This window comes from Austrofundulus limnaeus, unplaced genomic scaffold, assembly GCF_001266775.1.
Source record: "Austrofundulus limnaeus strain Quisiro unplaced genomic scaffold, Austrofundulus_limnaeus-1.0 Scaffold235, whole genome shotgun sequence".
Lineage (NCBI taxonomy): Eukaryota > Metazoa > Chordata > Actinopteri > Cyprinodontiformes > Rivulidae > Austrofundulus > Austrofundulus limnaeus.
In genome coordinates, this window is record NW_013952637.1 from 580,768 (window position 1) to 595,234 (window position 14,467).

At 41.6% G+C, this 14,467-nt stretch overlaps 2 protein-coding genes across 2 annotated transcripts in view; one reads left to right on the forward strand and one right to left on the reverse strand.

The window, feature by feature from the left end:
• fam204a (family with sequence similarity 204 member A) overlaps nt 1-5,771 on the reverse strand; it is a 22,127-nt gene extending 16,356 nt beyond the window's left edge. Inside the window, exons 1-4 of the mRNA XM_014019901.1 lie at nt 5,477-5,771; nt 4,444-4,525; nt 4,326-4,356; nt 1,629-1,728 (exon numbers count right to left, since the gene is read on the reverse strand). Coding sequence (XP_013875355.1) covers nt 1,629-1,728; nt 4,326-4,356; nt 4,444-4,525; nt 5,477-5,659 — 396 coding nt within the window. The 5' untranslated portion in view covers nt 5,660-5,771. The remainder of the gene's footprint in view (nt 1-1,628; nt 1,729-4,325; nt 4,357-4,443; nt 4,526-5,476) is intronic.
• Nucleotides 5,373-14,467, forward strand: part of pik3ap1 (phosphoinositide-3-kinase adaptor protein 1) — a 64,906-nt gene continuing 55,811 nt past the window's right edge. The window contains exon 1 of the mRNA XM_014019900.1: nt 5,373-5,414. The gene's annotated coding sequence lies outside the window, so the exon portion shown is untranslated. The remainder of the gene's footprint in view (nt 5,415-14,467) is intronic.

The following is a 14,467-nucleotide window of genomic DNA, read 5'->3' on the forward strand; positions in this document are numbered from 1 at the left end:
CTGTATTTTTTCTAACTTTGATGAAATCAGCTTTAAATGTTAATGTGAGGAAATAATCAGTTAATTTGTTTTTAATTTGTTATTTATTGTTTACCCTCTTCCTTTAAGTTTAATTTGAGTTAATGTTGGTAAAATAATCGGCTGTTTTCTGCAGTTTTCTGCTGTCGGTTCAGTTGAAGCAACAGCTAAAGCGAAGCCGTCAGCAGATGAACCGGACCAGATTTAAAATAATAAACCAGTTAAAAAGATCAGCTTATTTTCCCGACGTGACGACTTCTCTCAATTATTTCTTTCATCTGGTCGTAGTTTAATTCAAAATAAGGCTATCATCAGCAGAAACTTCCTCGTTTCTTTTTGCCCTCAGATAAATTCGACACAAAATGCTCTCAAATAATTAAAACAGACTCGGCAGCTGTCGCATAAAAGGCTCGTTTGTTCTGAAACATCATCCAATAAAAGAAACTTTCACTTTATTTTAATTACAAATTCAACACAAACTGGGGAAACTGCATTTCCTGCAGAAATGCTAACGTGAAGCTAATTGCTGAAAACTTCAGCTGAAAGCTGCTGAAATGGAGCTGAAAATGTTACACAGCAAAACGGTTAATGAGAGTTCATTTTGAAAAGTTGAAAGAAGCAGAAAAATGTTTAACTAAGCAGAAAAATAGCTGAAAGGAGCAAGGATAGCTGAAATAACAGAAAAAGCTAAAATTAGCATAAAAACAAGCTAAAGGTAGAAGACACAAGGTAAAATTAGCACCCAGATGGTAAAAGGGTGAAAAAAAAGTTTAGTATAAGTACAAAACAATGGTCAATTGTTGTAAAATAGCTAAAACAGCCAAAATCTGCAGTAGAACAGCTAAAATTTAGCTGGAAATTCCTAAATTAGCATAAGGAGCACAAGTTTTCTGAACAAAGCAGAAAGAAGCTGAAATAACCACCAAAATTTAGCTTCATTAGCAAAATCAGCTAAAAAATAGCAGCTGAACATTAGCTAAGATTGCAGCAAATAACTGAATATTTCAGAAAGCCACTGTAAGAAGCAGAAACCGATCAAATTAGTAGAAAGAAACACAAACAGTAGAAATTAGCAGAAGAACAGCAGAAAGAAGCAGAATTATATCTGAAATAGCAGAAAAAAGCTAAAATTAGTGAAAAAACGAAGCAAAAATTAGCAGAAGGAAGTTAAAAAGAGCAGAAGCAGAACAAAAGCTGTTAGGTTCTGTAAAGTTTTAGAAACATTTGAAGGATTTTAAAGATGGTGAAAACAGCTTCATTCATTCTCAATGAGGAAAATGTGGCCGAAAAAGTGAAATAGATAAAAAAAACAAACACACAAAAAAAGTATAAATAGCTGAGATAGCAGAAGTCATAGCTGGAATGTCCTGAAGCAGCTGAACGTTCTGACAGGTGATCTGTTGAAGCGTTCACTGTCGGCTGCTACGTTTGTGTTTCTGTTAAAAGCTGAACTGAAGGAAGATCGGCTCTAATCTCATCGTGTCGCTGAACCTAATCTCTGATATTCTGCTCTGTAATCCAGGTGTCAGATCAGCTGAAACAATGAGATAAAGAGGAGACGACAGGAGCAGGATTAGAGCTGGGACCAGTCAGGAGGGGGGCTCTGTTACCTGAGGAGGTGGTCTGGAGCAGGCGGGGGGCAGGAACCGATCGTTGACGTTGAAGTAGAGCTTCAGGTGGTTCCAGTGCCTCTCTCTGTCGTCCTGCTTCCTGAAAACAACAAAACACTTGTGTTACCTCTGAGTGAACATCAATCATCTGCTCCCACAGACACACCAGCTGACACGGTCTCTGCAGAGTCCTGGGTCTACCCGAGTCTGGTTCTTTGAGCTTCGGCCTCCAACGGGCTGAGACATCCATCAGCTCCTCTCTACAGCCCAACAACAACTCAGGACTTTGATTTTAATCACCTGAAGAGTCAAAATGTTGGAGTTTAACTTCCACTAATCAGGAAACATCACATTCCTGAGCTCCACTAACAAACACTAACTGAGCTCTACCTGGTGTTTCCTGCTTAGAAACAGTGTTTAAACTCCTACTCTTATAAACACTGAACAGTTTCACCCGCTTCGGATGTTATCATCCATGAAATGGACATTATTAGACGTTATCAGTCCCCTAGAATGGTTTCAAAACGTCCCGACTGTGCTGGTTAGCAGGTTCCCCGTCCCATACAATGGCTTCTGATTGTCGGCTGGTTAATGAGGCTTAAAGCCACTAAGTTTAACTTTAGAGCAAATGACATGGTTAGCGCTAAAGACACCGCCCTCCATCCATCCATCCATCCATCCATCCATCCATCCATCCATCCATCCATCCTCTTCCACCTATCCGGGGTCGGGTCGCGGGGGCAGCAGCTTCAGAAGGGAGGCCCAGACCTCCCTCTCCCCAGCCACTTCTTCCAGCTCCTCCGGGGGAACTCCAAGGTGTTCCCAGGCCAGCCGAGAGACATAGTCCCTCCAACGTGTCCTGGGTCTTCCTCGGGGCCTCCTCCCAGTGGGACGTGCCCGGAACACCTCACCAGGGAGGCGTCCAGGAGGCATCCTTACCACATGCCTGAGCCACCTCAACTGGTTCCTTTCGACGTGGAGGAGCAGCGGCTCTACTCTGAGTCCCTCCCGGATGACCGAGCTTCTCAACCTATCTCTAAGGGAGAGCCCAGCCACCCTGCGGAGGAAACCCATTTCGGCCGCTTGTATCCGGGACCTCGTTCTTCCAGTCATGACCCAAAGCTCATGACCATAGATGAGGGTAGGAACGTAGATCGACCGGTAAATCGAGAGCTTCGCTTTCTGACTCAGCTCTCTCTTCACCACGACGGACCGGTACAGCGCCCGCTTTACAGCAGACGCTGCGCCAATCCGCCTGTCGATCTCCCGCTCCCTTCTTCCCCCATTCGTGAACAAGATCCCCAGATACTTCAACTCCTCCACTTGAGACAGGGCGACCCCCCTGACCCGGAGAAGGCACTCTGCCCTTTTCCGGCTCAAGACCATGGCCTCGGATTTGGAGGCACTGAGCCTCATCCCGGCCGCTTCGCACTCGGCCGCGAACCGCTCCAGCGAGAGCTGCAGATCTCGTTCCGATGAAGCCAACAGGACCACATCATCCGCAAAAAGCAGAGATGCRATCCTAAGGCCACCAAAACGGATCCCCTCAACACCTCGGCTGCDCCTAGAAATTCTGTCCATGAAAGTAATGAACAGAATCGGTGACAAAGGGCAGCCTTGGCGGAGTCCAACTCTCACCGGAAACAAGCCCGACTTACTGCCGGCAATGCGAACCAGACTCTGACACCGGTTGTACAAGGACCTGACAGCCCGTATCAAAGGGCCCGGTACCCCATACTCCCGGAGAACCCCCCACAAGGCCCCCCTTGGGACTGTCCTCCCAACGGTTTTATATTGCTGCCTTCCAATAGGGCAATGGGTAGAGTGTCGGACCAGAGAGCGGGAGACCAGGGTTTGAGACCGACACAAACACAAAAAATTTATTACAATATCTTTTTGTTATTTACACATTTATGGTCATTGATATTTTAAACCACTAGGGGTCACTGTCGGGACAGTCTGAAGCCTAGAAGGCACAGTAGGGACCCTCTGAAGCCATTGTATGGGACTGATAACGCCTAATAACGTCCATTTCATGGACTGATAACATCAGAATCCCCTGACAGTTCCACGAGTACGACTGAATAAATGTGAAATAAAACAGAAATACTAATAAACGTAAAATAAGAGTTTTACTCACTGATGAGTTGTGGTGAGCAGCTACCATCTTTAATTCTGAACTCTCCCACTTTCCAACAGGGAATTCCCACTGAAGGGGTGTTCCAGTTTAAATTTACAATTGGTAAGTGGGAAATTCCCACTTCCCAGTATAACTAGGCTGCACCAAAAGTAGCCGACAAATACGCACCAAAATGGAAAATTTACGTGACTATTTTCAAAGACTGAGCAGCGCCAGTGGGTGGATGCTGTCATTTTGTGGGTAAATTAATCAACATGCATTATGGGAGATGTAGTTTATGGTCAGTGCTGGCTTTAAAGCAGCTTATTTTAAAGACTAATACGTCTTTAAATCTCTCGTCATCCCAACCCCAACTTTAGGAACCAATGTTTTAAGCTGTATATAAAAAACATGTTCTTAAGAACAACTAAGCTTATAACTTTCCACTAAAATATTTATATAAACAGGACACCTTTCAGTTTCGATTTATATGAATATTTTAGACATGTAGTATAAAAATGTTGCTTATTTACAGTCTCAAACTCTATTTTATTAAACTTCCTGCTCCTCGCTGGTACCTTGGTTCTGCAGGCGTCTCACGTTTTCTTCCTGTGAATTACAGAAAGTACTTTTTAGGTTCAAATAGTTTTAATTTAATTTAAAAACTTTTAATAAAGTTTATCTTCGTGCCGTTACCTCTCTTACGTCTCCTCTTTCTTTTTTCGTGGATCTTCTCTGCCTTCAGTTCGTCCTTCATCTTCCGGAGCTCCTGGAATTTCTGCAACACAAAGAAATGACTTCATGGAAGCAGTTCGTCAGGAAAAAAAAAAACACAACATGGCTTGAAGGAATGCATATCACCCGCCGCCTTTAATGCAGCAGTTTTATACTAAATCTTGTGTTGAAGACAGAGTTGTAGCTGTTTTAGGTGATATTTACAGAACTGACTGAGCTGCAGCCACTTCATGCTGGATGTGGCAGCCATCTTGTTTTGTGAGATGTTTTGCTAACAGACAAACACTATTGATGCCAACAATTAACTCTAAAATATAAAGTAATGACGTCACAAAATGAGAAGCACTTTTAGTATGTTTTGTGAATAACTCTCAGGTACTAACACACCTAATTTCAGCTAAATATTCATGAAACTGACTGTTTTAAAGACATATTTAGGTTTTATTGAAATAGTAGGCTGTGGCGGCCGATTTTATTCAGGTTAGCTCCAAACATTAAACAGTTGCAGTTGTAAATTTAGTGATTGTATCCTAAAAGTTTCATTCAACTCCATCAAGTAGTTTATGAGATGTTTTGCTAACAGACAAACACTATTGATGCCAACAATTAACTCTAAAATATAAAGTAATGACGTCACAAAATGAGAAGCACTTTTAGTATGTTTTGTGAATAACTCTCAGGTACTAACACACCTAATTTCAGCTAAACATCCATGAAACTGACTGTTTTAAAGACATATTTAGGTTTTATTGAAATAGTAGGCTGTGGCGGCCGATTTTATTCAGGTTAGCTCCAAACATTAATCAGCTGCAGGTGTAAATTTAGTGATTACATCCTAAAAGTTTCATTCAACTCCATCAAGTAGTTCATGAGATATTTCGCTAACAGACGCGACCAACAACAATATCGTCTCGACTTCCGGCGGCAGTTATGTAAGTGCTTTAAAACAGCATGCATGCTAAGCTAAGTGAAGCTAACTGTATTTTATACATACTTGCCACGTTTCCGTCGATATTCCCGGTAAACGGGATGAATCATGATCAGCATTAACGGAGCAGCTCAACCCTTCCTTCGACTCCTTCTTCTTCTCGTCATTATTTTCCTCGCGCTCATCCTCCTCGGGGTCTGAGCTCAGGTCTTCTTCGGTTAAACCTTTCGGCAGGAGCCCGCTGTACATCCCGACTCAGAACTTTACACCAAATTTCATAATTTCTCCACGAAAACGTAAAAAAACCGACAACAATCTTCAGCTAAACCAGAGGGAACGCTTGCGCTGCCATTTCCGGGTAAACACGGTGACGTTTATTTTTACAAAGCGCTCATTGGCTGAGCGCTCACATCACAGAGGGCACTGTCCAATCAGAGGGCGCTAGCTTCAAAAGCGTCCATTAGGCTGTCAAAAACATCTAGTTAGCGTGTTTTCGAATAAGTTATGTTTAATTTAGTAGTTTTCGGACTGTATTTATTGTTGTTATTTTTATGTGTTAACATTTTACCTCACAACAGACACATTCAAACAGGTAAATTGTATTTTGTTGTAAAAACATGTCACTGAATCGAGAAAAAAGTGCATGAAAAGCACTCCTAATTGAGATGAACCAGGTTTCCTGCAGGTCTGAATTACCAGGAACCGTTCAAATGTTAACCTATATTTGTGTCGTGTTCTGCTGGAGATAAGCTCCCTTCTATGACCAGTGGTTCCCAATTTGCTGAAAGTGCTCAGGGCATTATATTATTATTAGAATGATTAGCATGCAAATCTTGTATAGCCCTTGGCACTGGCACAGGCATCTACTCTTAATTTGCTCTTTCACACTCATTCACATTAGGTCCCCTTTTGGTTGCATCTTATTGCGAGGCCCGTAATATACATAAATTATAGCCTGGATTTTGTGTGCCATATAAATGTAATATAAAGAGTTAGAGCCATAACAGCCATGTTTTATGGTAAAGGGTCAATTGTTGAGCAGCATTAGCAGGACTAAATGTATTTTTCAGCAAATCATTTTATTATCACTCTTAAAATAATTCAAATTCAGACTTTAAATGGAAAAAACAAAAAACTTTTTCTTGGTAAGATGCTAAAATAGTTGCCTAAGGCAGCTTGTTAGTTAGTTAAATGTCAGAATCTGTGTTTTTAAATTTGTTTTTGGCAGTCATTTTATGTTTTTTGTGGGTTTTAGTTTCCTTTTTTGTCTGTTTATTTCAGTCATGCAGCCACGCCCAACTACACCTGCTCTCTGGCCCACCTGACACAGCTGCAGCCACTTCTCTCATTGTACATTCCTGGGTCGACACCTAAATACTGTGATGTTATAGAAAACAGTTTGATATTTAGGTAATCAGTGTTTAAGTTTGAAGTTTAAATGTAAAATAGGAGTTGGGGCTTTGATACACGTCAGCCATTTTGTAACAACTTCTTCAGTTAAGGCATTGTCGTTTTAGTGCTACTCTGCACCCATGTGCTCATTTTTACAAATACTACTATAACTAAAATTGTCACGACCACGTCTACGACTATTATTATTGTTCCTTCTACTTCTACATAAGTGTCAAACTCTTTCACCAAGGGCCAACGTTTAACTTCAACTAAACCTAAACTGTCACTTTCGTGAGCCCTGCTAACATACACTGAGGCTCTATCTGGTATTTCCTGCATAGAACAGCGTTTTAATACATCCTCTTATAAACACCGAAAAGTACTACGTGTACGACTGACTGAAATACTATTAAAGTAAAAGTCAGAGAGTTTTACTCTCTGTTGAGTTGCGGTGAGTAGCTGCCAAATTGAAATACTAAACTCTCCCACTTTCCAACTGGGAATTCCCACTAGAGGGTTGTTCCAGTTTAAATTTACGACTTGTAAGTGGGGAAAATCCCACTTCCCAGTACAGCTGGGTCGCGGCAAAAGTAGCCAGAGAAAATGCAGTGAAATTAAGGTTTTTCTCTGCGAATTTTGCCAGCTTCTTCTGAACTCTGAGCTCTACCTGGTGTTTCCTGCATAGAAACAGCGTTTTAACACTGAAAAGTACTACGTGTCACTAATACTACTACTACTACCACATCTACTTCTACTAATAGTACAGATTCGTAATGGATACATTCATCAGTTTTCTTTACTCGTTTCTCTCGGTCAGAAGAAATTGGTGTCTTTCGGCTGTGGGACACCTGTACAGGTCTCTAGTCCATCTTTTCTCCCCTCCCGTCGGGGTGGAAGCTTCCACAGATCTTTGATCCCAGTGGAGAAGAAATATTAAAAACACACGAGTTAAATAAGTTTTACCAGTTTATTTAAAATGTTCAGAGAATCAGTACAGAGTAACAGCGATGAGACTTCCCTTGTGGCTGCGATCTACACGTGGAAAGACCCCTTCTTTTGTCTTCACTAAAGTTTTATCTCCTCTTGGCCCCTCCCATTCGGGCACATCCTCGGTGTATCAGTAGTTTTCCGAATGTGTGGGTCAGTATTGTGGCATGTGTGTAACTGCATCACAATAGAGCCGTGGACAAACCCAGTTAAAGAAGTGAGCTTATTATTATTATTGTTGGCATGAACAGGGTTAGTCCTGTCATGTGATAATCATATCAGGCTGCTGTGACAGCAAAATATCTAACAATTTCCCCCTGTCGATGTATGTATAGGATACATCATCAAGACAAACGAGACAAAAGTGTCACGCACACCAAAGGACAAGTTAGACTTAATCTAGCATGCATGGTTTTGGTCTGTGAGAGGAAACCAGAACACAAAACCCCATTGGGGGACATGTAATGTACATGTAAAATGTAAACTCCACCAAGACATCAAAAAGAAGAAAATAAGTAGGTCCTCTGGACTGTCTGTTTCTTCTTTAGTGAAACGTTTCGTCTCTCCTCCAAGAGGCTTCTTCAGTCTGAAGTAGAGATGTGACGTTCGAGAACGATCCGAATCTTTTGAACAGCTCTTTACAACGAACGATAGGAGCCGAATCGCGGGCAGTAATGAGACATTTGTAGTTTTATTTCTTTTATTCCTCATATAATTTTTAATTTTTTCATACTTGAATCGCTCCTGCTTTGATTTTTCATGGAAAACAGGCAGAGATGTGGAGTACAGCAGCTCATGATGAAAAGGGGAGGGGGGTTTCCGCTTGACAAACACATGGTTCCACCCACGTGACGGGATGACGTCATTACGTACGGCTACGTGATAACGTGTTTCCCTACGTGATGATGTAATACGTTCAAAATCGAATGGCTCTTTTGAACGGGTCTATGAAACAAATGGCTCCCCAAGATCCGGATCCCTTCAAAGAGCCATTTATCCCATCTCTAGTCTGAAGAGTTTCAGGTGAACTCTGCCTCCACATGGACAAACAGGTTGGTCACATGCAGAAGAGGGCCATAGACTAACAATAGGCTTGATTAGCTCTATTGTTCATAGAAGATCATGTGCCCCATCATCTGACCCGTGTCGTGTTTTGTGTATGTAGTGAATGCAAGCGGGGGTTCAACGTCCCCTTGTTTTTGTCYCTMTYTCCCTCTTTGTGTTGGTATCATTGGGGCCCTGATTCACACCTTTTGCTCACAGGGGGCGGAGTCATACTTGCAATAACAGCGTTGTAGGAGGAGGACAACTGGCACGAAGGCCTCCACCTCTGTGGACGTTTTTCTTCACAAAGATGGCTTCCTTTACTCCTCTCTCAAACCAACGTTCCTCTCTATCAAGGATGAGAACATCTTCATCCCTGAAAGAGGATGACACCAAGACAGGTCCCAGGCAGGGAGTTGAACCTGCAACCTTCTCACTAAGAGGCAACACTCTACAAAAGTTTTGGTATAAAAGCACACAACGTTGCTCTCCTCTTCCAATCAGAGAGATTTTCCGTCTCCGTTCATCAAACTTAGTTTGTTGACGGTAATCTGGAACATGTGAAACGTCCCGCCCCCTCCGAGACACACCGCCATTAACCGCTGCCACTCACTCAGCGTTACTGCCGCTTTAATTACACTCATGACAAATCCGTGGCCGTCAACGCAAGCCGCAGAGTTCAGTTAAAACAAAACAGTTCTGCCCTTCCAGGTTTAAATAATGCTCTTATTGATTTCAAGGCTTTGTGCTCCAGCTAACATTTGAATTAACGTCTCTCAGCTTCCTCGCCACCCGTCTCTCTCTCTCTCTCTCTCTCTCTGTCTCTGTCTTTGGCGTGTGCTCCAGTTCATTATTTCTGTCATTTCTTGGTAATTTGGAGTTGGCTTTTTAAAAACTTAGAGCCTCTTATTAAGTTTTGGCCACGGTGGATAAGAGGCAGGACTGTAAGAGCACAGAGATAAACTAATCATCTTAAAACCCTAATTATTAGTATCTTACTGTGACAGACTGTTTTTTGCCAGCCAGCCAAATTGAGCCTCAAATGAGGAAAGGCATATCTGCGGAAGTGGTAATAATTTTTAGTCATCTCGATCTGGTTTGGTGTGGCAGAATTCATTAGAGGAGATTAGCACTGTGTGTACAAAGTAAATGAGATATCTAATAGCAAACGCGGAGGTCCGGGGACTCTTAATTTCCTCCCCGGTACGAGGGATGATGTGAAGAGGTGATTATATATGTTTTAACACCACGGCTGTAGAATTCATCTGCTCTTCTACTAAACTGCTCGCTTCTCACCTTCCTCTGAGTTTTTCTCCAACGAGAGGTGATGAAAACTAACCGCAAATCAGATTAAACTGCCGACACAGAAGCAAGTCTGGTTTTGTGAGGATGCCAGGGAAGTTAATTATGTGTGTAAGAAGAAGGTTAGGGGAAAATAATAAGATTACAAAGAATAATTTGCTGATATAATTACACCAAAATTGGGTACACACAATCGTAAAATACATGTATTGCTTGACCTGGGTTAGCCGGTGAAATAAATCCTCCTTCTATAGCCTTTGTTAATTTGTTTTTATCATCTCCAAGTGGTGTTTGTGCAGGCAGTTCAATTTGCATGTGTAATTCCACTGTGCAAATTGACAACAAGTAGATAATTCGAGAAAATAGGCTGGTTGGAAGCCCCTGCTATCTTCCCGAGCCTATTCATTTTGAGGAACCGCTGAGGCATGAAACTCATACATCAACTATTTCCTGACAACGCTTTGGCTTATTGTCCCCTAAAATGTCATTACAGCCATTATTTATGAAGCTAATTCATTTATTAAACCATATTTACTCTGACAGAATTTGTTTCGTTTCCTTCCCCGCACTGAGGTTTGCTCCTGAACCCTCGATGGGTTTGTGCCAACAACTCGGAAAGTTTTGAATTACCGCCGCGCCTGTCATAATATTTGGAATGTTGCAGAAAAGCCAGCCTGAGATTCACAGGTTCACGGAAAGGAAAGCTTTTATTTCATTTTTGCACCTAAACAGGGCAGTTGACACGAGCACAAACAGATTGACGGCAGCTATTTTTGCAGCTCTCTTAAACGTCCCTTTGCAGCAGCCGTCTTCCCAAACGAGTTAGTCGGTTTAATGCACCGCGGGCGGCGTTCCTGCATCAAGCCTGCTGTCCTGTCGCTGCTGACTTACGCTTCTGTCAGTTTAGTGCGGCGCACTTCCTGACAGTGTGKATAATTTTTCAATTGTGAGCAAACTCGTAAGATCATAAATTTTAATGTTACATGTTCTCCCTGGATAATTCTGTCATACCATTCTGTTGCATCTCTGTCTTTGGACTTACAYGACGCCCCGAAAGTACTTATCACAGCAGTGGCGACGAGTTGTGTTTGAACTGTTTTACACTATTGATTTGGAGGCATGACATTTTAATTAACGCCGGGTGTTAGCTGTCATACGGGCGCCCCCGTCCCCCCTCGTTGGTTTCAAACGTGAGGCAGACGAGGCGGGGGCGCCGTCGATAAGGCTGAAGCACTCACTGAAAAGAGGCTGTAAAAAGGGATCAATGCTGAACGTAAAAAAAATGAAAGAAAAAAAACGACAGTCACGGGTTGATTTTAAGGTGTGSAGAAAAAGCAGTAATATCTGAGCGTACTGTATTTCTGTCGAGGCCTATTCTCTGTTCGGTAACATAAATCGCTGCGACGCGGCGTGTCCTCTGTCTTTCACAGGATGCAGAGGGTTTTATGTTTCTGGGAGTTTGTGTTGCCAGCAGACCCAGAGAGACGACCAGGGGGAAATTAGCCAACTTTGTATCACTCTGTTGAACGTCAATAGGCTTTTAAGGAGCTTAAACACATTAAACTTATGWGATTCATCAGCACTCCTGCGCCAGATCTATTGAATTCAACAACAACAAGGCTAGGGATCGGCATTTAGGATGTGTGAACCAGGAAATCGCTTTTCTGATCAGAATGTCCTGGTTCTCCAACCTCTGACACTGGTTCATCCAGGTGACCTTAAAGACTTCATGCACCAAGGTTGTCCAGAGGTTGGCTGCTACAGGGTTTGAACCCATAGCTTACTTACCAGTCATGAGACAATACCCCTAACCCCAACCTCTGACACTGGTTCATCCAGGTGACCTTAAAGACTTTATGCACCAAGGTTGTCCAGAGGTTGGCTGCTACAGGGTTTGAACCCTAAACCCATAGCTTACTTACCAGTCATGAGACAATACCCCTAACCCCAACCTCTGACACTTGTTCATCCAGGCGACCATGGCTTCATTTCTAAGTCTCTCACKATTTTGGCTAGAACTCGCTAACACCTGACTTTTTTTTGGTCTGAGAGATCGGCCACATTGTTGAAGGCAAAGACAAGCAGGTGAAGCTAAAWGATGCAACCATAACATGTTAAAATTAGGTCACATCAATGAAACTCGGTTCATTGGACACATTATAGTACACATTATTTTATCAGGTTTATCATTATTTTACCAGGTAAAAACATGTTGGCAGTGAAAGATGTTTCTAAAAGGTAGATGCTAACCAATGAAAAAACTAATGATTATATTCAGTTCTACACAGAAATCTAGCCATGATTGTTTACATTGACTGTCCTGTCCTTCCAATACACCGTCTTGCTCGTACCACAGCGGTCAATCTTCTGAAGTGTGCGTCGCGTCTAGTCAATAACACCTCATTATTCTCTCCYTATGCACCAAGGGTAAATGTTGGCTGCTCCAGGGTTTTAAACCCTAAGCCCATTCAGGTTTTGGATGTTTACTTGCTTCAGCACACCTGACTGAAATAAATGAGTGATTGACAGGCTACTGCTAAGCTTGGTTACTTTCTAAAATTAATTRTTTGACTCAGGAAGTTCCAGAATAGTGGGTCACGAGGAACAGGGTTGAAGACCTCTGCCCTCAACCATTAGTTTTTGTATCAAAGTCCTGAACCAACACCCCTAACCCCTACTTTATAGCTTATTGGTCTGAGATGGCGCCACAGGTGCTGCTTTCGTATCTTCTTGCATTTTGATGAGCTTTTTTATTGCTAAGCCTTCGGAAAAGAGTCATAAGTGTCATTCTCAGGTGGTAATAATGACCCCCCACACCCCCACTGTCTTCCCAGCTCCCCTTTGGCATAGCGTCTTTGTTGTACCTTGTCAACCTTCTGCAGCGTCTTCCTTCTCTTGCAACGAGTCCAAAGTTAGTCGGTCTGGATGTTGGGTTTTACTTCTTCTCCACAAATAGCCTCCATCGACGGGTTTATGAAAGCAATCCGACAGCTTGATGTTGTTTTTCCTTGTTTACRAATGTTTTGTCTATTGTTGACCAATCCATAAGTTTGTTGTTACCAATAAGTCCTTGCTTCTCTCTTTCCACTTGGTGGCCTTCGTATTATTGGCTTCAGCTTCTTCCTTTGTCCAGGTTATTTTATCAGTTTCCAGGTAATTTTATCAGTAGTCCACTGTTACTGTTATGTATTTACAAAACCTAGAACTGATGTACGGTTTGAAGTAATTTTGGAAGGATTATCACCATAAGTGTGTATATTAAAATGTATATTGGTAGAAACATGTYTAACTGTGGCTGTGAATGTCTGGCTGCCATATTTTGGTATCTAATTGGTGTAATCTCTTCTGTAAAGCTGGAGAACCGTACGCTGATAAAACGATACATTTAAATTGAACTATTTCTTCTCAAAGGTAAAAAGGCCCTTTAACATAATTTTACCATTTATTTGTTGTCTGTTCTTGTCTGAATCATTATAGCCTCTTTGCCTTTTGGATAGTTTGACTGGAGGCAACCAGATCAGCATGAAATTAGCTCGGTTTGAATCTTTATAAGGTTCAATCAGATGAGCTGAGATTTAATCTCGTCCGGTCGGCCCTGGCAGAGTCCGACCCCCCAGATGAAACGGACTAAATATTCATAGTTTCTCCTGAACGGTTGACTATATCAGCATAAATGGAAGGAACAACATTTGTTCTGTTTTTTTTTTTTTTTTTCTTGAGCCAATTGTTCTGCATAGGAATAAAATAATATAATGGTACCTCTCACTGTTACCAGTGAAACTATGAAGAAATGACTGTTGGTGTGACCAAAGAGACTAAATTTAATCAGCTTTTCAGTTTTGTAATTTTGAAATGACTGTCAGGAGTTGTGTTGTTTGGTTTCTGATGCTTATATTAGACTTACTTTGACATAACATTTGTTCATGTCTTCTTATTTCAATGTGACTGTTTTCATTTTTTGGTCAAACTAAACAAGAAAAGCATCATTTTGTGAAAACAGGACATGGATGATTTGATTTAACGCTTTGTTACTTTTAACTACATTTTTGCTTTCTTTACTTTTTAGCTTATTGCCTTGTTTCTTTTAATCAGTCTTTTGCTTGGTTTAGCTTTTACAMGTCTTAGAGTTTTGCTACTTTTTGCATTTTGCTACTTTTAACTATCCTTTTTGCTATTTTTAACTGCATTTCCTACTTAATTTTTTTAGCTACACTTTAGCTACTTTTAGCTACCTTTTTTGCTACTTAGCTATTAGCTGGTGCTTCTAGTTATTCTTTTGCCGATTAAGTTTTTACGAGCCTTTAGCTACTATTTCAGTTTTTGCGACTTTTA